The following is a 25739-nucleotide window of genomic DNA, read 5'->3' as shown; positions in this document are numbered from 1 at the left end:
GAAGAAGCAGTGTGTAAAATCCAAATCCTATAGAAGCAGATAGGTTTTGACATTCATAATGGTGATTCCTGTAGCCTGTAGTCAGCTGTAATAGTGTTGTGCTGAAATTTTAAAATTGAAAAAATTTAAAAATTGAAATTCTACTTCTGTTTATAAGTTTAACTTTTTTGTACTTCATAGAGAGGCTGCAATGCTAAGAATTACAGAAGTAGTTATATTTTTTTGACTATGGTTAAGTTAGCAGAGCACTGTGGATTAGAAATTTGCAAAAAGAATATCTCATTCTTCCCTGTTTCTTCTGCTAAAAAAATAAGGCTACTGGCAGATCAGATATTAAAAGATTAAGCCACAGATCTCTGTATGCTAACAGTATATGAAGTAAACCTCGGAACATACTCTATGTTAATTAATATGTTTTAACCTCTTGTTTGCCAAACACTTCGGGAAGTCAGGTCTTGCAGTTGCCTTTCTAAAGTTTGTGTTTTCTTACACATGTTTCTGAAAAGAATATTTTAAGAAAAATACCAGGTTTTGCAGTTTTAGCAAAAATTCGTTTTATTTGTTTTCTGTATCTAAGAGGGTTTGTTACTGAAAACTGAACTATATAGTAAAAGTAAAATACTGAGATCAGCAGAATAACATTGGGTTAATGACTAACCTTTGGGAGCTGATTCACTGAATAAATAAAGGGAAAGGTGTTGCTTTTTAATCTTGTATTTCTTTATTTTTCCCTCTTGGAACTTAACAGAATGCTTTCATTTAAAAAATAAGTCTTAGAAATTTCTTGATGGCATTTTTCTGAGGGAGGGGGAGGTCAATTCTGTCCTAATTGAAAGTTAGTAAATATTTAAATTTTTTAGCCTTTATGAGTCTGAAATAAAATGCATTTTCAAGCAATGGGAGCTAAAAAATGGTTGTGGTGGTAGCTGTATTAGCATGCCATAAATTAACTGATCCCTTTCACAGTGATGGTGAGTTGCTCTCATTTAATATTGATACGAAAAGAGTGCATTTAATTAAAGCTTTGAACATTATACTTTACACTTCAAAGCACCAGAATAAACCTGGATTTACTGTTCTAAATAATCAACTGAATTTAGTGAGCATGGCAAAGGACGCGGAGTCAGGCTGGACTTAAAGGGCTCATTGGTTAGTACTTGAAGCTGCCACTTATTTTATAACAGTGGCTGCGTTGGTAAAAGAACCATGCAATCGTTCTTACATTGGTTCAAATTCAGTTTTTATCATGTGTGTAGCTGGATATTTTCACACACAACAAACATTCAGGGTGGTTTGGCATGACTATCAGTTCCTTGCTACTATGTGAAAATTGACTCTAATCTGCTCATCATGCAAATAAGGTGAGTTACCATAAACCAGTATTTCTCAGTTTTTCTGGTGGTTGTACCTCACTTCAAAACACGGACAGCCTTTCATGCTTCTCTGGCTTGAACTTTCCATCACTTTTACCTTTTTTCTGACTTGTGTTCATATTCCTGTTGATGCTGTGTACTGCTCCTATTCTAGAGCTGCTGCCATGCTGCTTTTTTACCTGCCGTTTTCCAGGCAGCACTAGCTTTCTACTAACTGCTGGTGCTTTCCACTGAGAATGAAATAATGCATCCCAGTGGACATGGCTGACTCTATCAGAGGCCCGAAGGGGTCCCAGACATTCTGTTCCTAGACTACTGTGCGCACCAACACTTAAGCTATTTCTAAACTGAACTGACAGAGTCCAGGTATTATTTATTAGCCTGGTCTCAGTGCTTGGCCTTACCCGTGATGAGGTGTCTGCTGCTTAATGCCTTGTTGCAACCTGGATAACTTGTTGTAAACTGCTGACTTAAACCACCTTTTTGGTGGCAAAGCAAGTATAACTTAATTTGGACAAGTGCAAGCTAATAAATATTATTTCTTTTGCCAGTGTGATCTATTTCACACATTGTTGAGCTCTTAATTGACTGTAATCACTTAGTAAAAGATTCTTGCTGTCACTCTGAACAAGTCAAGGAAAGAGGCATGGTTTAACACCAGCTGGCAACTAAGTACTATGCAGCTGCTCACTTGCTTGCCCCCCTGCCCCAGGATGGGGACAAGAATTGGAAAAAGGTAAAACCTGTGGGTTGAGATAGAAAAAAAATCAATAATTGAAATAAATAATAGTAATAATTATAATGAAAAGGGAGATAACAAAAAGAGGAATAAAACCTAAGAAAAAACAAGTGATTCACAATGCAATTGCTCACCACATGCTGACTGATGCCCAGCCAGTCCCCGAGCAGTGATTGGCACCTCTTGGCCGGCCCCTGCCAGTTTATGTACTGAGCATGACATTCTGTGGTATGGGATACCCCTTTGGCTGGTTCGGGTCACCTGTCCTGGCCCTGCTCCCTCCTGGCTCCTTGTGACCCTGCTCACTGGCAGAGCACGGGAACTGAAGAGCCCTTGCCTTAGGGTAAGCACTGCTCAGCAACAGCTGAAACATCCCTGTGTTATCAATGTTATTCTCACACTAAATGCAAACCACAGCACTGTACCAGCTACTAGGAAGAACAATTAACTCTATCCCAGCCAAAATCAGGACAAAAAGTCTCTTGAATATAAATCCATGGTCACAAACCACAGAACAGAGTAATAGAGAATTGCTATAGGATTATGATATTTTCAGAAATGTGTTTGTTTCTGGTTATTGTCTAAGCAAAAGAATTGGAGGAAATTTTTAGAAGATTTGAATACTGAGAACCTAGGGAAACAGATTTGTGAGAAGAAGTTAGAAGAGTTTTAGTTTTGTGAGGAGATGAACTGTATGCTTTGCTATTTTACATCTTCTACCATTTAAGGTAATGTACTTAGATTTTTTTTCATGGTCCTGCTCCTGTACTTAGATTTAAGGTAATGTACTTAGATTTTTTTTCATGGTCTAAAGATGAGGGGAAATTTTGTGGAACTGAAAGAAACAACAGACATAAACCTACTACATTATTTTTACATTCAGAAATGAATGCTAATATTGAGACTGAAGACTACGCCAAAATGAGAGTTAGGTTACTAAAATGGGATAGACAGGCAGACTTTTTAAGGCCGGAACACCCCTAGTCTTAACGTTGCAGTGCCACTTTCACTATGTTTAGTCATTTTTTTTTCTACTAGAAACCCCTAGGCAATTGCAATATTATGTTATGCGAATAGCTAGAATAGCCCCATCACAGGTAGTTGCGAGGTAGGTACTTAAAACCATAGGATCCAGAAGCTAGGTACAGAGGAATACAGCTTTTTTCTAAATGAAGTCAGAGCATGTGCCCGGGTTCTGGCTGGGACAGAGTTAATTTTCTTCCTAGTAGCTGGTACAGTGTTGTGTTTTGGACTTAGAATGGGAATAATGTTGATAACACAGGGATGTTTCAGCTGTTGCTGAGCAGTGCTTACCCTAAGGCAAGGGCTTTTCACTTTCCTGTGCTTTGCCCATGGGCAGGGGCACAATAAGCCGGGAGGGAGCAGGGCCAGGACAGCTGACCTGAAATAGCTAAAAAGATATCCCACATCATAGAATGCCATGCTCAGTTTATAAACTGAAGAGACTGGCCAAGAGGTGCCAATCGCCACTCAGGAACTGGCTGGGCACGGTGAGCAATTGCATTGTGAATCACTTGTTTTTTCTTCAGTTTTATCTCCACCCACCCTTTCATTACAATTGTTAATAAATATGTTTTGTTTTATTTCAATGATTAAACTTTTCTTAACTCATTGTTTTTACCTTTTTCCAATAATTCTCCCCATCCCATTGCAGGGGGATGGAGGGAGAGTCAGTGAACAGCTGCGTGGCACTTAATTGCCAGCTGGGGTTAAACCAGCACAGTAGGCTACCACTTTTTTCCATACTGACAGTGATCACAGCCGATTGCCTTCAAAGCTGAAGCCATAGGAGCCACTGGGCATGATGGCAGTGCCTACACCTTGTACAGCAGTGCATTTCCTGGGAAAGTTGTCAACCTGTGTTCTAAACCCTATTAGCCAGCTCTAGAAGGCTTTAAAACCAGTGTTTCCCAACTCTTCCCCTACTCGCTCTGTTTAGAAGTGAGATTGGGTACAATCAAAGACAGAAGATTTTAGCCCCAGGAATCTCAGTAGCAAAGGCAACTTGGCTCCAAATCTCCAAACCCAGTTATTAGGACACTCACATTGAAATTTGGGCTTTAAGTCTTACTGTCAGGCTTGTTGGTAGAAGACTTATAAACCAGTTATTGGATAAATGCAGAAGTCAGTCATATATAGAAGTCACAGTCTGGTGATAAAAATCACTTTCACTATCATTATGTTTTGAATTCAAGCTAAACGGGCCTAATCTGACTTCTTATGTTTCCTGGGGGAAAATTCAAGGCATTATTGAACTATCATTATTGTGCGATCGCATGATAAGACAGATAGTACCACGTATGACTATTTCATTTGTTTCCAAGATTGCATGTAGGCTTTTTTGAAGTGGAACTGAAGCCCCAACACTTGCAATGATCACTACCCTTCTTGAATTCTGCAAACGTGTGAGGTCAATCTCTCCTTCAAGATCCAATATGTATCTTTCAGCAGCTTTTTGCTCAACACAGAGATACCTCTTATTGTCCTTCTTGAGGTGCCTGACTTTCTTCAGGCACTGTGTACACCTAATCTGAGGGTTCCAGTCTTTTTGGTGGGATTGCTTCCAATAAGCGCAGTTAGACTTAAAGCAGATTTTGGCTGCTGATAAACATTGTCTGAAATCTGTCAGAAATCAGCCTATTCATGAATATTTGTACTATATGATAGAGTGTAGCCAGTGATTGACACTAATGAAAAGAGGTTACTGGGCTTCATGTATTTCTTGGGGCTTCCATGAGTCAATACATGAAAGATGGAGAACACTAATTGTGGTTGTAGCATTTAAGTTAATATTCCAATACAATTTTGAAGTAATTTTATTATGAGATTTCCAGTGAAGGACTTAGCAAAATAATATTGTTTGTTTTAGTTCTTTATGTTTTTCTAATGAACTGATACTTTCTGTTATGTAATGTGTTGACTTAGTCTGCACAAATAATTTCAAGTAATCACAAATAGTTGTCTGCCTTGTATTTTTATCATGACATACTGTGAGCTGCTTTGTCAGTGTTCACTGATTTGCTAATGGGTGGTTCCAGGTTACACCTGATGCATTGGCATGGGTTAATGGGACTGAACTATAAAATCTAACATAGCCTGTGGAATACAGAACTCACTTTTATCTGTCTGGTAAATTATATATGAAATGTCTATGTCAGACATCAGAAATACTCACTGTTAAAGTAAAAGGTGCATGTATTTTAAATTAGAATTTGCATGTTATTCTGATTCCTGTTTTTCTGCTTTTAGGCCAGGACTATGATAGCAGTTGGGCTTGGTGTTGCAACTGTTGCATTTGCAGGTAAGCTAAATTACCAGCTTAGTGTGGAATTACTGCTTGTGAGCTGCAGTTTCCAAAAGGGTTAATGAAGTTTTTATGAATATAAATAGTGAAAAGTGGAAGGTCACTTGAGAGTTCTCTGGAGAATTGTGTTCAGTTACAGTTCCTGTCCCTTCAAAATCCTTGACATATTTTCCAAAATTTTTTGGGAAAAATCACAGCTATTTTTGTCGGCATCAGCTAAAAGGTTCCATCTGCTTTTTGTCTTCAAAATGTAATGTGAAAAGTTTACTTTGTTTATTTAATAACATGGAATCATAGAGTCATTTAGCTTGGAAAAGACCTTTAAGATCATCAAGTCCAACCATAAACCTGTATGCTGCCAAGTCCACCACTAAACCACGTCCCTAAACACAACATCTACATGTTTTCTAAATACCTCTAGGGATGGTGGCTCAACCACTTCCCTGGGCAGCCTGCTCCAGTGCTTGATAACGCTTTCAGTGAAGACATTTTTCCTAATATCCAGTCTAAATATCTTTTAGATAGTGAAATTTTGAGACTGTTTCCTCCAGTTTTATCACTTGTTACCTGGGAAAAGAGACCAGCAGTTTTATAGATTACTGTTCCCTAGCTACTTGTTACTACCCTGAAGCGCTGAAGAAACTGGTCTTGCACTGAAGTAGGTGGAGTACTCACAAGTTAGAAATAGTAACTTTAGAGTCCATAAGCACCTGTTCAGACTAACCTGAGTGGTTTGACAGTGATGCAGACTGAAGAATCATCAGTTGAGTCATTTGCCTATTTTTGGGAACAAGAGCAAATCTATTGCAAGGTGAGGGCTCTGTAGTACAGAAGAGTGCAACAGGATCTTGTGATGTGAAGGTGATGCTCAACAAATTCAAATACAGAAAAATGGAAGGCTGTAGTGGCTGTGGTGGTTTTATCATACTAAAGTGTTTCCACAGTACATTGTTATCTGAACTCTTTGCTTCTGGACTGTATGTTCTTCTGAAAAATAGGTTCTAGTCTGAACATCAGGGCATGGGCTTAAAATAATCTGTACTCTGGGGTACTCAGACCAGGTAACTGTGGTCTGTTCTGGTTTCGAAGTACACAAATCTATTTCCATTTTTTTCAGCATATATGTGGAAATGCATACACCAAGAATAGATGCAATAGATGAACAAGTTGCAGCAAACATTAGCAGGTGTTTAGTGGGTACAATTCTGGGGGGGGGGGTTGGTTAGGGGAAGGGAAGACAAGATCTTTGGTGATGTACACCCATTAAGAAGTTGGTTTATCTATGTGTTTGTATAGAAGCAGAAGAGGAGTGCTGTTAAAATCTCTGCTGGTTGAGCTGAAATATTAATGGCAGCTAGCAAAGGAGTAGTAACAGCAAGCATTAAAAAGAAGGTGAGGTAATACATTAGTACATCACAGCATGGCAACAGTGATACTCTAACTGATTTTAACGTCCATGTTAACGTAGGCACAGGTTTACATGACTAAACATATGGACACATTGCATATTTTAAGAATGAAAGCAAGATGGTGTTTGAATGAAGCAGAGCCACATTTAATAACAAGTTTTTGCATTGTGTATAATAGTACATTACATTGCTAATGAATAGTTAATCAAGCACAGTAATTGGGGAGAGGGGACTCACAGGGAAATCCTGCAGTAACATGGTGCAAATCTTGGTTCTGAAGTTGATAGACCTGCTTTGTACTTCTGAGAACACAGTCAGTAGTGTTCCTTCTAGTCTTTACTAGCTATAGATGTTCACTGCCGGTGGGGAGTTGAATGGTTCTGAATCCCAGAGGATTGTCTCTTTGTAACAAAAAATACCAGTACTTACAAAATGTGTGATTAAGCATACAACATCACAGCAAGAAATGTGTAGTACATAGATTTCTTTTTTGAAGTTGCAACCTTTGAACAGTATTTAATAAATAATGTATATGTAAAGCTAATGTTTTATACTACGCTTTTTTCTTAAAGTTCACAAGGCAGATATCTTCATTTATCATATTGAAATGCATTTGAATCTATTTCTTTTGTCAGCAAACACAGTGGATCGTTGCAGTCCATGACTAGGTTTTTAGATAAGGTATACTAAACCTCTTCCCCTCCCTTCCCCAGTAGTGCAAAGATTGAAAAATGTAAACCATAGCAAGTTTACTGTGGAACTTTGGCTGGGCAAGATCCAAAAATGGCTGTTGAGGGAACATCTTGAAAAGCAGTAAAGTGCAATGTTGCTGTACAGAATATAAATGAGACAAAAAGATTAACAAGGAAGGATTTTTATTTTTTCTTTTTTTTTACCCCAAAAAATCATGTGTAAGCTAATGAACATAAGTTGGAGACTTTTTTCTTTTTTTTTTTTTTTTTTTTTTACTTTTAGTGAATGTTGGCTATCATTTCCATTAACTTCAATCTGTTTCAGGTCGTTTTGCTTTCCACCTTTGGAAGCCATTGGAGCAGGCAATTACAGAAACAGCAAAGAGGATTTCAACTTCTGTAAGTTTAGAGGTTACTTTCTACTATGTGTTTTTAGATTTCAAGTATTTAGAAAGGAGAAGTTTTATATTAAACATGGTAAGTGCCACTTAAGTTATTTTTTTTTTCTCTAGGATAGGGGTGCTCCTTACTTGTGTATGTTCTGGCGTATTATCTGGTATATTTTAAACCCCTGTGGATGAAGCTATATCAGAAGATGTTTATGAGTTTGATAAACAGTTCTGATTTTTGTGGTGGTGTTCCATGTTTCAGAACTCTTTGCTAGTAAATGTATGATAAATTGTTGAAGTGTGCTGTAAGAAAATAGCTAATTTCTAGAGATTACAAAGGAGTGACATGCAGTTTCATTTCAGGAAGCTAAAACTGAAAGAATTTAAAGTCATTTTTCTTTCAGATACAGTGTTAAAAATAAAGAAGACAAATTGATAGACTGCTAGGAAAGGTTGCCATAGAGATGGGGGAGCTTATTTTCTTGTGCATGCGAGAGTTGCCTTTTTTTTTTCTTCCCCATCTAATCTGAACTTTTAACCAAGTTTTTGTTCTTTGTTTTGCCCTACATATTTTACAAATATATTAATGAGGTAATAAATCAAGAGGTAGAGTGTTGTGAGAGGAGCATATGCGGGGAATATTTGGGAGCATTTACTTTCTGCTTCAGTGGCTACACTGTCCTCTGGTAAATAAATAAGTACGTTCCATTCCTGTTTGATTAAAGTAATTCCCAGAGAGGTATATGTCTGCATGTGGCGGTGTATTCTTTCAGGGTTCATAGTCAGTGAATGCTTCACCACAGTGGAAGGAGCACAATTTCCCTCTTATGCCGATGGGTGAGGGTGTTGAGGGAGTAGTTGTTGCAGATTATTATTTCCTGAAAAATATATTTAAAGTAGTTGGTGTTTTTTTTTAAAAAAGTGATCATTAATATTGTTCCTGTTAATGTGAGGCTGGTTGCAGCACAGAGCCTGTCTGCAGTGTATAGACAGATCCTAGGGTCCAAATTCATTTGCCATCAGTACTTCATGTTCATGTGCTGAAACTCCAGTTTTCATCAGTGCAAGCTTCCTGGGGAGGAAAGGACTCGAAACATGGGCTGTCCTCTTGGGGATGGTCCACACTTGTTCTTAATTGTGATGTGTATCAGCCAGAAACAGGCTTCCTGGATCAGTTTTTGCTTTCTGTCACTCTATTGCATTGCTGTTGTGAGACCAACACCATTTTATTTTCCCTTTTCAAAGTAAATTTTTGAGAGATTCCCAAGCTGCCTGCCAAAACAGCAGAGGAGACTTTAGGTACTGTGAATTAAATTGCTTTCACATGATACAGATCCAGTCTGACTTCAGGCTTGCTAGAAGTAGCTAGCGATAAGGACATGTGGCTTCAGAGTAGGGAGAGCTTCAGTCTTCACCTTCCCTCCCCAGCAGTTTTACGCTAGCATTTCTCCTTCTATCCATTTGTAGACATAGGCTAGAGAATCTAAATTCAGACGTGTTCACTTAAGAAAGCAGACGGTGACTCTTTTTATCACATTGAAATACGACATGTTGCTGCACAGAGAGGTGTCTGTTCCTAGGAAACCGTACCCTTCAATACTGGTATACTGGCTGAGCCAGGGTCATTACAGGCCTATCGCATTTTTACCACAGTGACTTTCAGAGTCCTGCAGAATTCATGAACAACATAAAGAGCAACCAGGAGCTTCTGCACTTCTCGGTGTTCCTAGTCCCTGGAGCTGCATCCTCTGTTTGCCTTTGCATCCTGCCTCATAGCCCAGAATTATATGTTGATTTCTAGTAGAGTACATGTCTTCTATTATTCTATTTCTGAACTTGAAACTATGAGTTTTCAGTGTAAGACGAGTTCTGCTGAATACAATAAAAATTCTCTCTTATTTGCCATTAACTGTATGTATTTGTCAGCTTTACATTTGTGAGGGTAATGATAATGCTTTTCTTCCACGGTCATAGTCCATTTTAGGATACTTGTGTAATTCTTAGCCAAAATCAGTTGTTCTTTACTACTCTACAGCTACTACTTTCTTGGACTGTATTTTTTTCCAAGTATTTTTCTTCTCCCCTTAACAATCAGTTATTACCTATTTATAATTTTTCATTAAACAATACAGAAAATACAGGTCAAAAGATCCTCTGTAAGGGCTTATTGTCCAGACTTCTTATTTCAGTGGCTTTACATGATTTTGTTTGGAGAATTTGAAGCTGCTGAGTATTATCTGTGGATTAGCACTTTCATCACGTTTTACAGCATACCCTCCTCTAAACTTTACTGACAATTGAAATCAAGCAGTTAATACTTCTATCTTTGCTTACTGGAGGAAGAATCTCACATTAAAAGTTAGTGCCTAGGCTTACTGTTACTTTGCTGGTTTCCTATGGTATTTAGAGGTACCTAACTTTCAGAAGTTACTCTAGCTTTCTAGAATCAAACCCTGTCCCTCATCACCTCCCTTTTTGTTTTTTGGTAGGTTTTTTTGTTTGTTTGTTTGTTTTTGTTTGAGAGAGACTGTGAAGCAGCTGTCTGTTTCAAAGCTAGCTTGTTCTCTCTGTAAGCCCCCATTCTTCCTCCCCTCATTTGCAACTGATGTTGTGTGTCCTGTCCCCGTCATCCCCCTGTCCCCCAACCCCCCCTCCCCGTTTGAAGTAGAAATCACAGTTTGTGTTGGTTGTAGTCACACAATGTAATCCAGATGCCATTTATGCTTTCTTCCTGCTCACTAATAAATGATTTGGGTAAGGTCAAGTTGAGCAATTCTGAAGGGATGATTTAAAATGCTTGCTTGCTCTGTCTCAGGTATTTGACACTTCGTATTTACTTACCTAAATAAATAACATGTACGGTCAACAGCTGCACTCATCTTTTAGTCACAAATAGTAAGGAAAGCAAGTAAAAGTGGTACGTTTATTCTGAATTTCTACCTCTCATTTAACTTTAACTTACGGCAGTTAAACAGGTATTCTTAAATATGACATGTAAATGCTGCTGTAATTTAGCTCTGAAATTCTGTACCATCTTTTTTCAATGGAGAAAGACATGAGAGGAAACATTGTCATTTCCCCTCTATGACAAGTCGTAATGCTAGTTTCCAGAGAAACGCTTCTTTAGTTTGAGCCTAGTTTTGTTACAGGTGACACAAATGCCAGTGACACTGTTTTGTTTCTGTGTGTAGTGACAGGAGTCTGTTGCCAGTAGAAGGTGCGTAGCACCAAGTAGTCATTTGGCTTTTCTTCCTTAGGCAGACCTTAATGCTGTTAATTATAATAATATTTCCTAAAATGTGGAATTTAAAAAAAAAAAAAAGGAAGAATTTCAATAGCGTTCATTACTTTTCTTTGTTGAATCACTGATATTGAAGGTTGGAAGTTAGAAGATACTGAAGATAGAAACAGAAAATCTAGGCAAAATGAACTGTCAAAATACTTAAATACCACAATCCTGAAAATTCTGCGTTCCAGAAGAAAATGGTGTTTTCTATAGCACTTAATTAGAGATTTTTGCACTGCATTTCCCTTATTGGATCTGATTCTGCTCAGACTCACAGTGTTCTGAATTGAGAGGTAAGGGTAGCAACCATCTCTCTTGTCCTTCATTGAAAATAGTTTCCAGAGAATAATGCAATTTGCAATCCTTTTTATTTTTTTTTTTTTTCTTAATAACTGAAGTTAAGGAAGTTGAAGTCGATCTTGGCAAATTATAGGTTATACTATAATACAGCTTCTAAATAGTTTGTTATTATAGTTTGGGGTTTTTTTTCCTTCCAGTGTTTGTTACCATTTCAGTGGAGAAGTATACTGGTGGTGGAACAACACATACAGTTTTCAGAAAAACTCACTACTTCATGTTACATGATGGATGAAAAAGTCTCAGTTACGGAGTTTTGAATCTCTTACCTGGCATTGAAACAGTGATTATGCTTTCCCTGTGCTATGCCAGGAAAAGTATCTTGAAAACGTCACGATCCAAATGGGTTGGATTTTCTTAGCTGACTGCTTTTGTGAAAATTTGCAAGAGTGAATAGACATTTGCAGAGCAAGTCTAGCCATTTTCTGTTTCCCCACACCCACGCTCCCAAATCTATGAATAGTATTTGTTCAGGAAGCAGAATTTGCTTCCGTAAGTTGCTGAACATAATAATATATAAGGATAGCATGCAAGGAAACAAAGTAAATGAAATGATAGGCTGTCCCCTCATCCCAAATAGTATAAAGAAATGGAGAGGTTATGTCAATGTCTTTTCCAGTACAGACTTCGTTTGCAATAGCCAAAGTTAATAAATAAACCAGTGTTTTTGTCTGGAACTGCTTGCTCATCGAGAAGTTTTCATAACAGAAAATATCTTCAGTATTGTTTCATTTTATTACGGCCATTGCTTAGAATTTACAACTGGCGGTGGGGAGGGGCGGGCGGGCAGGGGGAAGCTTTGATTTTGATAGCGTACAAAAGTTGTTTCATTAGGGAACTAGAAATTTGCGAAGACGTTTCATAAAACAAAGACTCAACGAATCTTCACCCTTATTCTAACCAATGGGAAAAATAGCTTTTATGTCTAATTTCCTTTAAATTCTGGTTAGGATCAAAATCTTAATTTAAGAATTGATTATTCTTGTTACATGCTTCACTTCTGAGAAGAAAATGTTTTTTCTTAATGACCAGTTCAACAAACTGCTTTTGTTTGTGTGCCAAAGGGCACATACAGAAATTTTTTTCATTCCTCTTGGAAGTGAACTGAATCAAGGCTTCCCAAGGTTAGAACAGTGTCAAGGAAGTGGGCTTTAAAAACATGAAAACGTATTTCTGAATGGAAGCCTGTAGCCATCCCTCTCTATTCTCTTATTTTAAATAGTAGATTTTATCTAAAATACCAAGAACAGAGATGAGCCATGTTAGAGATAATTCAAATATTGCTCTTCTCGACATGAACAGTGGACCAGTGTCCTCTGCTCCTGTATGAGAGTTGTATGCCAGAGTTGAAGGGCAGAGAAGAATTAACCTTTTCAGAACTCCATCTGTACCTAAGCTGCTTTGGGAGAAATTCTGGAAGACCTTTTAGAGGACATTAAAGCATACTTTTCTCTCCTGGCTGTAGTTATTGTACAGCATCGTTGCAAATTTTTGTGCAGTTTTGCCTCCTCAAGGGTGTTATCTGGTGGTCATTAAATTATTGGCATTGTTTCATTGTAGAGGACTGGAGGAGCCCTTGTGTTACATACTATTAACCCGTAATGTCAATGTGCGCTGTTACAGACCTGTTTTGTGTTACCCTGCGGCTATAGAAGGGGTTCCTCAACAGATTTTTCTTGCAGGTATGACACGTGCACAGTTGCTTCAGCTTTGATACCTGTAGTATGATTTTGTGTATGGTTTAGGGTGGGAAGAAGGAAGATAAAATCAGTTTCAGATCACAGCAGCACACTAGAAAACCTTTGCTGTGGCTGTGTGTGACTTAAGGGTAGCAATAGGTGAGGTATTTCTGACCCATACTTTTGGGTGAATGTCACTCCTAAGCTTAATTAAAGGCTTTGCTTAGATATCATAGGCAGAGCCCTTTAAATGCTTTAATGCTTTTGAAGTTACATAAGAGAGAGTTTGTGTAAACATAAGTCAGAATTCTCACTGAATATAAATAGATTCGTTTAGTGAGAAAACTATTTTATTAAGGGCTAAACACATCTTTACTTGAGGGTAAAAGGAACACTTCTAAATAATCTCAGCTCTCAGGCCAGACTTCCCTTTGATAGCAACAAAACCAGCTTATTTTTTCCCCAGGTGATAGGTTTTGCATTGAGGAACTTCAGTCTTGTTGAGTGATTTCTGTGTGGCGGTCCCCAAAGGCAGGCTGTCTTGGAGCTACATCTGCTGCCTCTGGGACTTGTGCAGCTTAGACTATTATTTGTGTAGCAATGGGCTAGTCTCTAATCCTTCTCATAGAAGCATTTACATTGAGGTCATCACTGCTAACCGTGAGTGGTGGTTCAGTAACTTTTGTTCATTTGGGTTTCTTTTAAATTTAAAATACATTTATGGTTGACAAATACACGTGCAACCCATTACCTATGAAATTAATTGTAATGATTTACTCTCATATCCACCTCCTTCTTTTTAATGTTCTTTTCCCACTTGTGATTTTTCTCCCCTTCCTAAAACAGTGGCTAAAGTCCTTCATGCCAATGAGTTTTAAAAAACTCACTCCAGATCCTTTGTCTTCTACTTGTCATCAGTGTCTGGGAAAGGATGTAAAGGCAGAAGCTGGTTAGGATTTCCCCATATAGTCTGTTACTTTCCAGTGTTCTGCTGAGTGATTTCCTGAAAGAGAGGTTGTGGCTTGATGCTAAGCCTTTTTTTGGTGTTGTGGGGTTTGGTTTTTCTTTTTGGTTTTTTTTTGTTTGTTTCTTTTTGCTTATTTTTTAGGGTTCCTTCAAAGAACTGTTGATATAATTTTTGAAGTAACATTCCTTCATGTGAAAACACATACTGACTCAGTGTATTACACTTATCTGTCCTTATGCTTTTATAGTTGTTTCTACCTACTTTCTTTGTAGAAATATCTGGACTTCAGAGTGATTATAATTCCTTGGATGCCAGAGTATTGTGACTTTTGTCGTTTTCCATTGTGGTGGGACCAAAGCTGTTCTAAACAAGTTTCCTGCTTTCTCTTCCCTGCCCTCCCCAGCACACACACTGTACCACTCTATGCTAGTGTGTACTTCCATTGTGGACTTTTTTGCCCAAAAGCAGGATTTTAATGGTTGTAGCTATTAATATCTCTTACTAGCAATAGAAGATGGAAAAAACTACTGATAGTTATTTTTAAGTTGGTTTTTATATGTGTTAACACTCAGGATAAGTCCTTTCATATTATCTGGTTTGTAACCATTCCATACCTTCAAAATAAATTATAGATAAATGTAATGCTCTGAATGAGGTCATATAAATACGATTTAGGTCCTGGGACCTTGTAGATTAAACTAATTATTGCTTGTTTTCCCTTTCTTCTTTTTAGAGTCTTTCATTGTACTACAAAGGAGGATTTGAACAGAAAATGAGTAGGCGAGAAGCTAGTCTTATTTTAGGTGTAAGGTAGGTGTGTTGTATTAATATATTTTTGTTTGCCAAGTATTGAATGAAGATGCATGTTGTGAGAATGTGGAATATTCTTGCCAAAATAATAACTTTTAAAAAAGGACTTCTGATGACTTGTAAACCATGCTAATGTTCTGCTTAAGCTAAAAAGCAAACAAAATGCTAATAAAACATGCAACTTCTGTTTGGCTTGAAGGCATAGTAACATATTGCAGTGGAGAACTGGTGCTCTAGAAATAATCAGAATAGCACATACTGTGCTAATTAGTGTGATCACATGGCCTGGTCTCCAAAAATACCCCTTGAGATAAGTAATATTGTAGATTATATTAATAAACGAGGAAAACAAATCAATTTTGCTCATTTTTTTCATGAGTCAGTAATACTATTTTTTTCTTTCTCCCCTCTGATTTGTATGGATTTAAAAAGTTGCAGCATATTCCAAACAAAAATACTTGGAGAGACTTGTCATTTAGAGGAGGTATGGGAAATAATTTCCAAGCTGAGTATTCAATGGATTTTTTTAATAAACATTTGGATGGCCAATGGTACCACACACCTGTTTTCTGTGAAGCAGGTGGTGAGTCTGATGGCTTTCCAGACGAGAGGAGCAGATCTGACCCTAGTAGATTTCTTAGTTAAGGTTTAGATTAATTTTTAATTTTAAGGTTTAAGAGAGAGAAAAAAAAAAACAACCATAAGGAGAATGGTTTTAATTATCCCCAGAAGAAAATATTTCAGATGGTGAAAACTGGGACTCAAAATGCTGTTCAGGGTGCTATTTGTGTTTATTTTTAACATAATGGAAATTATGCAGTTTTAGTATTCATTTTAAGAAGTTGTATAATAAAACCATTACATTTATTTGAAATGCTCCATGCTTGCACACTGAAGAAGAGATTTACAGGAATGCTCTTCAGAAATACTTCCTTTGGCCTTTGAGTTTGATAATGTATTAACACTTTCACTTTATAAGAGCAAATTCAGTGATATTCCAGAGTATCATATGGCAGCTTACAAAAGCACGTATACAGTGGCGATGCCTAGCTTGGACACTGCTAATGTAAATGTCTGAAGTTTCATCACATCGTTAATCAATACACTTGTAATTTTTAATTTTAATAGCTTGAGTCTGCACTGGAACAGTGACACTGCCTGTTGTGTTTAGACTGAGTCTTGCAAACATCAAGGCTTAATCAGACTTAAGAAATGTTCTTCTTTAGGCTCAATCCTTTATAACATTTAATTGTGTAGAAGCATGGCTGATATCTTTATAGGAAATAGATTGTTTAAACACGCTTTTCTAGACCAGTTTTAACTCACTGCTTGCTGCATGACATATATATATAAAAATGCCACCAAGAAGAAATAAAGAAAGAAAGATAGGTTGTGTTGTTTTTTGGGGTTTTTTTGAGTTATGGAAAATGCCAGAGTATGCACAAACTAGATCTGTCTAGGCCCTGATCTTATTATTGTAACACTTGTCCTCTGTGTCATCACTTCCAAGTCATATTAAATTCTGAGGCAAAGACTTTCTTCAGTACTTCAAATGCTGAGTATGCATGGGTAGTATACATAATAAATACAAGCCATGATAAAGGTGACCATTTAATGGTAGCTTTTACATTTCAAATATTATTCTCTAACAACCATCTTGTGAGATTGCAGGGGTTTCGGTAGAAACATGCACGTGAATTACTTGTATTTAAATGATATAAAAGGTATCCAAATCTACCAAATACTGTATTGGAAATATTGACTTATCTTAAGTTCTTGCATTAGTTCTTATGAAGCAGCACTGATTACTGAAATTCAGTGTAAACACAGCAATAATATTAATTATGTACTCTGTACAAGAAACTGTTGATGGGAGAGATGGCAGAATGAGATTACATGGGAGGTGAAAATGTTAGGAGTGTTTTACAAACATTAGACAAAATAATGTTAGCAAAATATGGCTGTCCTAAGTATAATGGTTTACAACTATCAAATTCCTACACTGAACTTCTGAGCTTAGAAAATATGTCTGAAAAGTGTGAGATAAAATTTTCTGTATTACATGATTTACTCTTTGTAACAAGATGCATACTTTTTCTTTCCACAGGAAATAGTTAATTGTTAATGTATGAAAATATATATGTGCATTAGTTAAAAAAGTTTAAATAATAATTCTTAAATGACATAAAAAAAATTAGGCTATCACATTAAAAAAATAGTACACTGTGTAAGTGTACAAACATAAACATACTTAATGTTTAATCCTAGTGGCTTTGAGTTTCTTTGTTTTTTAAAAAACTTATTTTATTTCTAAACACAGCTTATTGCACAGGTAGTCATGTGATTATAGTGTTTACATGATTTCTAGGACTATAATTACATGATCATAAGACCTTTCAAGTTGGTGCAGACCTCAGAAGGTCTTTGGTCCTACCTGCTGCTCTAAGCAGGGCCACCAGTGGGGTCAGAGCAGGTTGCTCAGGACTGTCCAGCAGGTCTTGAAAGATGCCCAAGGATGGAGAGTGCACATCCTTGCTGGGCAACCCGTATCCCTGCTGGACTCTCTTTGGAGTTGTGCAAGTATAACACCCAGTTCACCCCCCCACTTTTCAATTTGTACCTGTTTTCACTCAACCTCCCACCGTGCATGACTCTGGAGAGCCTGGACCCATGTTCTTCACGGCCTCGCTGTAGGTGCTGAGGAGGCTGCTGTGAGGTCCCCAGGCAGCCCTTTGTTCTTTGGGGTGCATGAGCCACGCTGGCTCAGCCTCCCCTCGGAGGGCGAGTGCTCCAGCCCCCCGCCACTGTGGTTGGACCTGTATTGCTGGACCTGCTGGGCTGGCCAATGTCTTTCCTGTACAGAGGTCCCACAACGGGAGGCAGCAGCTGGATGTGGATGCTCAAGCAGAGAAGAATAGCTGCTTCCGTCGACCCGGTGACTGTGCTCCCACTCACGCAGCCCAGGAGGCTGCTGCCCTTCTCTGCAGCCAGGGCACCGCTGGCTCTTGTTCTTGCTGCGCCCTGGGCCCCGTTCAGCAGAGCCATTCCGCAGCCTGTAGCGCCGCGAGGAGCTCTTCCTCCCCAGGTGCCGGGCTCTGCGCCTGTCCTTGTTGAAGTCTGTGAAGGGTGCCTGTCACCCCATTGCTGCAGCCCCTCCAGGTCCCCCTGAACGTCAGCCCTGTCCTCCACTGTATTGACTCTTCCCACCAAGGTGATAGACTTCTCAGCCAGTTGGTAGTGTTGGAAGGCAGCACAACGTTGGCGTGACTCAAGTTGTGAGGCTGTACCATTCAACATAACTGTGATTTTGACATTAAAGGTTTTTTGGTAGTGATTTAAGAATCTTTAGGGACCACTTTGTGCAATAAGCAATACCTTACAAACTAAGGAAATTTGATGTAAAACACCATTGTCGCCATTGCTTCTTGGAGCAGCACAGCATGATTTTCCATGATATGGAACTGCAACTTTTCCACAGTTAACGCTCTAGCCATCTGAGTTTCTAAATGTGGTATATCAACTTTCCTTTTTTTATTATTAAACAACTTTACAAATCAAAATATAGATGATTGATATTTTTAGCTGTCTGATAAGAAATACTTCATTTTTGTATTTGTGTAGTTCAAGGCCTTTCACCCTCAGTTTAATTCATACTTTCTGGGTTCCTTTCTGTTCCATTGAAATAGTCTTTTCGTATGCAGTTCTATGAACTATTTTTGCAACATACCCTAATTTCCCTGTGACAGAATAATAATTAGAGGTTGTTTACTTCGGGAATTTAGTTAGGCTGATACCTTGAATTCAAACTGTATCTACAAAAAGATTAATTAATTGAATCATCACTGATTAAGAAGTCACCTGGAGTGGAAAGCACGGCTTCATTTCTGCATGCTAACAAATCACGAGAAACTGAACCATTCAGACTGTCCTTTTGCATATGATAGCCGTACTGTTTTGGCATACTGCATCCATAAGTGGTTATTTGTCTGTTAAGGTGCGTATTTAATTTAGGCCAAGTACATATTTTATGTATCTGTCATTGAATGAAAAAACATTATGTAGCACTCATAAATCAGCGTGTCCCTGAATGTAATAGATTGAAGAGCTTTGCAAAAATAACAAATACAGGTTTTTTTCAGGCCCCAGCAGAAAGAAGAATTATTTATAGCAGCTATAAAAATATTTACAGTAGAACAAAATGTGATAGTATTAAATACTTGTTGTTTTGTCACTGGTCATATAAACACTTATTTTCTAGGAGGAAAAAATGTGTTTTCTGCATTTAATGGTAAGAATAACCAGCTAGAAACACCCTAGAGCTGCCGGGTTTTTTTTTCTTTTTTCTTTTTTTTTCCTAAATTGTTTTAAATGAATGGATGTATTGTGTTTAAAAAACAATAAAAAAATCAAACCCTGAAAGATATTTGTATGTTTCAAATACACAGGCCTTTTAAAAATGTCCTTCTCAGTGTGTTTCACATGCCTTTGTTATTGTTACTTCCTCAGAAATGCAGTTTATGTTTTGTCCACAAGATGGTGAAAATCTCAAGATTTAATTATTTTTGAAGCGCGTATAAACTATAATTTATAGCCTGAACACTGTGGCATTTATGGTAAACACTTTGATTTATTTTTGCAGTCCATCTGCTGACAAGGCCAAAATCAGAACAGCCCATAGAAGAATCATGATTTTGAATCATCCTGATAAAGGTAAATAATTACTATTTTTCTTAACCAGAGCTGGAAAGGAAGTGGCTTAAATGAGATCTTTTAAGTTTACTGTTTGTGTAAATAACCACACTGCGTGCAAATGTATGTTATTTATAGACCTGAGCTTCTGTGTGTCTTCTCTCAGATAAACCAGGCTTTATGAACCACAGTGCTACCCATCTTCCTTTAATATTGTTTTCTATACTTGTGCTGCTTCAGTTAAAACTATGAGCTCAGGGACCAGTCTTCCACACTTTAAAAACTCTACTACAAAATATGAAAATATTAGCTGTAACATTTTTACATTAAACTCAAATTCCTGTTTTGAACTGAGATGGACCAGTCACATGTGTGAAAGTAACTTTCTGTGGGGAAATGTTCTGTAGTCACTACATCATTGATGAATTTCAGACTTCCTGGAATTCGCTTGGAAAAAATGTAAAGCTAGGCACTGTTGCTTTACTGGCCAGGTTTTTAATGTAAATTTATCTTACAGAAAAGCTATTATTATAACTTTAACTACACTACAGCTGGTTGAAAAAGAAAGCCCATATGTTCATTGCTGTTTCTACTTTCAAATAACAGATGGTGAAGAGTTGCACTGTATTTCGGAAGTCAAAAGGGGAAATCGGAGGGTTTTTATATCTTTTTGACAGAATTACAGGGCTCCCTGCCAGCACCCCATTTTAAGAAAATGAAAAAATAACTGTGACCACTAGCCATGGGAAGTATTTGGTCGATTCTTTTCTTTGCTGTCTTAACCCTCAGTTTAATTCAAAAATTGTCCTGCTTATTCGATTGCACACTTTGTTTTTACACTTTCTATAATGTATAAGCTGCACAGACATAGAAGAGAAATTCTCTTCTGTATTTCTAATGTGTTAGGATGGTCAAAGGCCTCTTAACCGCTAGAGTACCTATTAGGTCAACATTTTTTTTATAATTAATTTCAGAGTTTGTTGTAGCAGTACTTGGAGACTTGAGCCAGAACCATGAATCTCTGTGTGGATTTTGAGTAGACCTAGAGAGGCAGCTCCCGTTGCAAAGATCATACATTTTAACGACCTGCTCTTACAGCTGTAATGCACCTGCAGCTGGGCACAGTGTATGTTTGGATGGATGTAGTGAGCCCTCCTGTGTGCTATTAAGATGGAGCATTTTCTCAGTAGGAACACCAGTTGAAGGGATTTGTGCCTCTGTGCTGCCCCTGCAGCTCTTCTGGCATGGCTATAGAAAAAAAGCTTGTGTAATGTCTTCAGCTACAGAGCAAGAGCCTGGAGTAATCTTGAACATGTGGCATCACAGAGAGACTTGTTTGCTTATGTATGTATCTTGATTTCTTCTGGCTGTGTGTAGCACAGATGTGCTTTTAAAAATAATATTCAACATTAAAATGTTATTTTAAAATAATAATTTACCAGCTAGATTTGGTAGAAGAAAGTGCAATAATTACAGATGTTAAAAGTTACAAATTATCTGAGATCCAAAATGTTGAAAAGAAAATTATTAGAAATAAAGAAGAAATATACAGGAGTTTGCATAATAACATCCCCAGTGAGCACTACTAAAATGGTTGCTTATTAACCTTTACAGTTCAGTTTTAAAGTGTTTTTATATTGATACATTGTATGTTAATTTATCATTTACTAGTTTTATGAAAGAATATTTGCTCACAGAAAAAAGAGGCAGAAATGCCTTTTTGGACTTGCCCTAATTACAAACACTTAGGCAATCATGAGATTGAATTCTCTCTCATTGGAGGGCTCCAAAATTAATATGGCACTTAAGGATGTAAATGTAGTGAAAACACTTCCAGCACATTTGAATTTACTTTAAGATCCTCCACTCTAGACATGCAGAAAATCAACACACGTTTTAAAATTACTTGGGATACATTGTTTATTGCAGTTTTTAGTCTTTACTGTCTGTTTGATGCTCTCGTCTACTCTTTGAAGGAAGCATTACTTAATGTAGTAAATCCTATTCCTGACTAAAAAGCCAGTTGGTTTAAAAACAAAGAAGAAAAACATTTTTGTTTTCCAGTAGTCAATTCTCTATCTTTCCCCTGCCCTGCCTCACTTTCCTCCAGTGTGTCTTAGTTATCAGGGCTACATTTAAACAAAACCAAAACTTGAACAAAAGAACTCCATTACTTTTTGCAGTTGTTTTATTACACCATGAAATTACTTCATAATTTGGATTCCTACAGGTATGTTCTAAAGAAGTCTTTAAGAAAGCCTTGCCTTTTTGTTTTTATTTACATGTGTCTACAACTAGTTCTGTGTGCTTCTTCTATCATAATCCTTTCTGATGAATAGAATAGAATGAATGAAGTGATGAATGGAAAAATGATTGAACAGATGCCTTGGAAAAGGCTATTCCGTGTGCAGTACTGCTGGAAACACATTTTCCTGTAAAAAAAATATAGGTGTATTATTGTGAGTGGTAAGTTACTGATACAGACCTTGTAATGTTGGTTTTGGTGACTGTAGGCAGATGGTTGACACTCAGGGGGAGAGTAAAAAAAAAAAAAACCCAAACACAAAAAGACCGCTGAACTGTAATCAGATTGTTAGATGGAGCGTAAAGCAATGACAGTATTCAGGACTAGAAGTTAGAAGGCGTACCATGTTTAAATAGCTTTAATGTGATGGTTTCTGGCTGGTGATTCTGGCATCTAGCGTAGGAGAGGCTTGTTGTGTGTGAGTGTGCATGTGCACACACTTCCTGATTTATTTTTTTTATGTTAAATTTATATATAAAATTTTACCTTTTAGTTTTTGGGGTCAGTGGAGATAATAGATGTTAGCTTTGGATGAGTGTTCGAGAGAGCTGACCTTGCATACATTTGCAGCAGCATTTTACTGCAAGTCTGAATCACACTGATGTAAAGTGATTTCAGATTTCAGTCTTCTCTGAGACAAATTGTTCAGCATTATTCTTCAGTGACTTCAGTTTTGGTTGCATGTCTCGTGTTTCCTTATCAATTAGTTTATATCAATGCCATTTTTTAAGCAGTTGTATGGAAAGGATGTATTTAGGAAGGAAAAGCTAATAAAAGTGAGTAATAAGGGGATGCTGCAAGTTATTTGGTACTTAATAGTGATGTGTAAATGGTATTCCTTTCCTCTTCTTCTCAGGTGGATCACCTTACTTAGCAACAAAAATAAATGAAGCAAAAGACTTGTTGGAATCCAGTGCCAAAAACTGAAATCCGAAGCCTTGGGTCATAGGAGATTCAGCAGATACATCGTGCAACAGCTTTCCTATCTACTTGCTCTGCACAGTTCCTAACACCGCATTGATTGTTCCTATTTATTTTCATAATTAAAAATTTAATATTATTTAAAACCAAAACTGAATCTTTTATAGTTATGTACAGTTATGCTTCTGTGAGGAGCAGGGAGTTGGACTTGATGATCCTTATGGGTCCCTTCAAGCTTGAGATACTCTATGATTCTATGTCTCAATTTTAGTGTATTTTTACTGAATTATGATCCATTACAAGTTTTAAAATGTTTTCTTACTGTCTGTGTTCTTCCTCATAAGTAGTTGCCTCTTCCATTAAACTTTTGGAGCTTTTTCAAATTAAAAAAAATAGTCCTAAATATAGGGTTTTTTTCTTCAATGATGAAGACTTCACAGAATCATAGAATGGTTTGGGTTGGAAGGGACCTTAAAGATCACTTAGTTACCAGCCCCTCTTGCCATGGACAGGGACACCTTTCAGTAGAGTGTGTTGCTCAAAGCCCTGTCCAAAACTAGTCTTGAACCCTTCCAGCAGGGATGGGGCATCCACAATTTCTATGGGCAACCTGTGCCAGTGTCTCACCATCCTCGTAGTGAAGAATTTCTTCCTTATTTCTAATCTAAATCTACTAGAAAATATGTGACAATGTATTGTGTCACAGGAAATAGTCAGATCCCTTACAGCAGGTTTTCAGCATCACCTTGCACTTAAATCTGCTAGTGAAACAGTAGGGTTTATTCATGAGTGCAGTTTCAGAGCTGCAACTCAGAACAAAATGACTAACGGCACTACAGACTGCAGTTTCCATTAGCTGTATATATGGCGTTTGGAGATACAAAGGAAGAGGCTTGGGTTTGGTTAGTTCTTTTGCATATTAAAAGATGTCTGAAATTGTCAAGTAATTATTTTGACGTGGTTTTACTTCAAGTCACAGTGTATGTTTGTTCTGTAGCAGCTGGGGTGTTGCAGGGGTTTTTAATGGCAGTGGAACTGAATGGAGTTCAGGTGGATTTTATAGGCTGCAGTTGTCTAGGTCAGTCCGGTCATGTCAGGCTGGTGTAAAACTGTTGCAGCAGGGAACAGACAGGACTATACCCCTGATGACAGTTCCTTTGGTTATGGCTCTGGGTGGACTTACTTGGTTAGTTCTCAGGTAATTCTGACAGCTCTGCATTATGCTTCATATCCCAAAGTATCACGCATACCTCCTTATGTGGCACCCTAGCAACCTAGTGCTGACTTTGGGGAATACTGGAGCTGTGAATGTCTGATTTAAAAAAGCTATAATTGACAGTTAAGGGTAGGTGCCATTTGGGGTACTTGGCTGCTGCAAATTTCTACTTGTAACTTGGCTGCAGGTGAATTAACTCTCCTAAGAAGATGATGATGAGATGAGACAGTCTAGTAAGTTCAGTGCAAGACTGAAAAACCTTCTAGTATCACTGCAGGCTCGTATCACTTGAAGTGCAGCAAACAACTTGCTGAAGTGCTACCAATGTAAAATTTAGATATTCTGTTCCCGAGGTTATTTAGCCAGAGAAAAGTAGCTAAGAGCAGTTAAATAATTAAAGCATCCAACCTCATATTATCCACTAGAACATGTGTTTATCTTTACCCAGTGGTGGGTGTCCAGTTTATATGGATTTTTCCTTGAAAGGAAGAAAACACAATTATTTTTTTTTTGTCAGGTTCCTCCCACTTTGTCACAATTTCCTTTCATTAAAGAGAGAAGAAAAAAGGTTTAAGATGACCCTGGAAGAAAACACTAACTTTAGGTGACTTAGAGACTTTTCTACAGTTAGGGTGATAAGGCATCCGACACAACTTGACGGGAAGTCAAGAAAAAAGGCTGCAGGGAAGAACCTGCATGGGAATGGGCATACACTATGTGAGTACTACACTTGTGTCATTTAACTAATGCTTTAATGCAGGCAACTTTCATTAGAAGATAATGGACTTTATTCCTATGCAGTAGCCTTAATTGTGGCGTTCTTTTTAAAGGAGTAGCCACCAATTAATGCACATTTAAGGTTAGTTATTCCTTTCACTGGTATATCAGAATGTATTAGAAAAAAAAATCATAAAGGTTTTCATTTCGGGAGGAGAGAAGTGAGGTGGTGGGGTTGTTTCTAATTTTCTTAAGTGGAATCTGTAAGTGATCTGAGTCATTGTTCAAAAGCAAAATGGATGTGTATGGTAGGTAGCAAAACCCATTAATTTTGAACTGACTAGCTGTTGTTTTCATACGATGCCTTTTTTCCCCCTGAGTAAAATGAGGTATAAAGAGCTATTCTAAAGTATCAGTTGAAACAAATGCATTAAAAATATCATCTTGTTTTGTTCTTAAAAATTAACTTTCCAAGTCTTTGTAGAAGTATGGCGTTTATTGTTGTGAGATTGTGCTGTTGATAATTTTCTTCCTGATCTAATTATTTATATTTGATTATTTTTGCCAAAACACTTTTTTTCTGGCTTTCAGTTATGAGAGAGATTGTCCTTCTTAATAAAAAGAAATAAACCCAAGTTCTAGTTCTGCTTTCTCCCTCCTTTCAGAGCAGACTACTGATCGATTAACAAATTTGACAAATTAACAAATTAAAAAAATCAGGAGATTAACTGACCAGTCATATCTGGAAAATGCTGTAAAATGAGTGAAACTAATGAGCAGTGGTTGTGAAAGTATCATTATTGTATGTCTGGTGCCACAGCATCACACGTACAATAGCATTAGTATGTATCCGTGGAAACAACTG

The 25739-nt window shown here is 37.5% G+C and overlaps 1 protein-coding gene across 1 annotated transcript in view; it reads left to right on the top strand.

The window, feature by feature from the left end:
• The window catches only part of DNAJC15 (DnaJ heat shock protein family (Hsp40) member C15), a 28378-nt gene extending 2869 nt beyond the window's left edge, over positions 1-25509 (top strand). Inside the window, exons 2-6 of the mRNA XM_037377049.1 lie at positions 5383-5434; positions 7864-7937; positions 14950-15026; positions 19666-19736; positions 22877-25509. Coding sequence (XP_037232946.1) covers positions 5383-5434; positions 7864-7937; positions 14950-15026; positions 19666-19736; positions 22877-22947 — 345 coding nt within the window. The 3' untranslated portion in view covers positions 22948-25509. The remainder of the gene's footprint in view (positions 1-5382; positions 5435-7863; positions 7938-14949; positions 15027-19665; positions 19737-22876) is intronic.
• Positions 25510-25739: the final 230 nt, after the last annotated feature.

This window comes from Falco rusticolus, chromosome 2, assembly GCF_015220075.1.
Source record: "Falco rusticolus isolate bFalRus1 chromosome 2, bFalRus1.pri, whole genome shotgun sequence".
Classification (NCBI taxonomy): Eukaryota; Metazoa; Chordata; class Aves; order Falconiformes; family Falconidae; genus Falco; species Falco rusticolus.
Note: the sequence above shows the minus strand (reverse complement) of the source record. Positions and strands in the feature narration are given on the sequence as shown.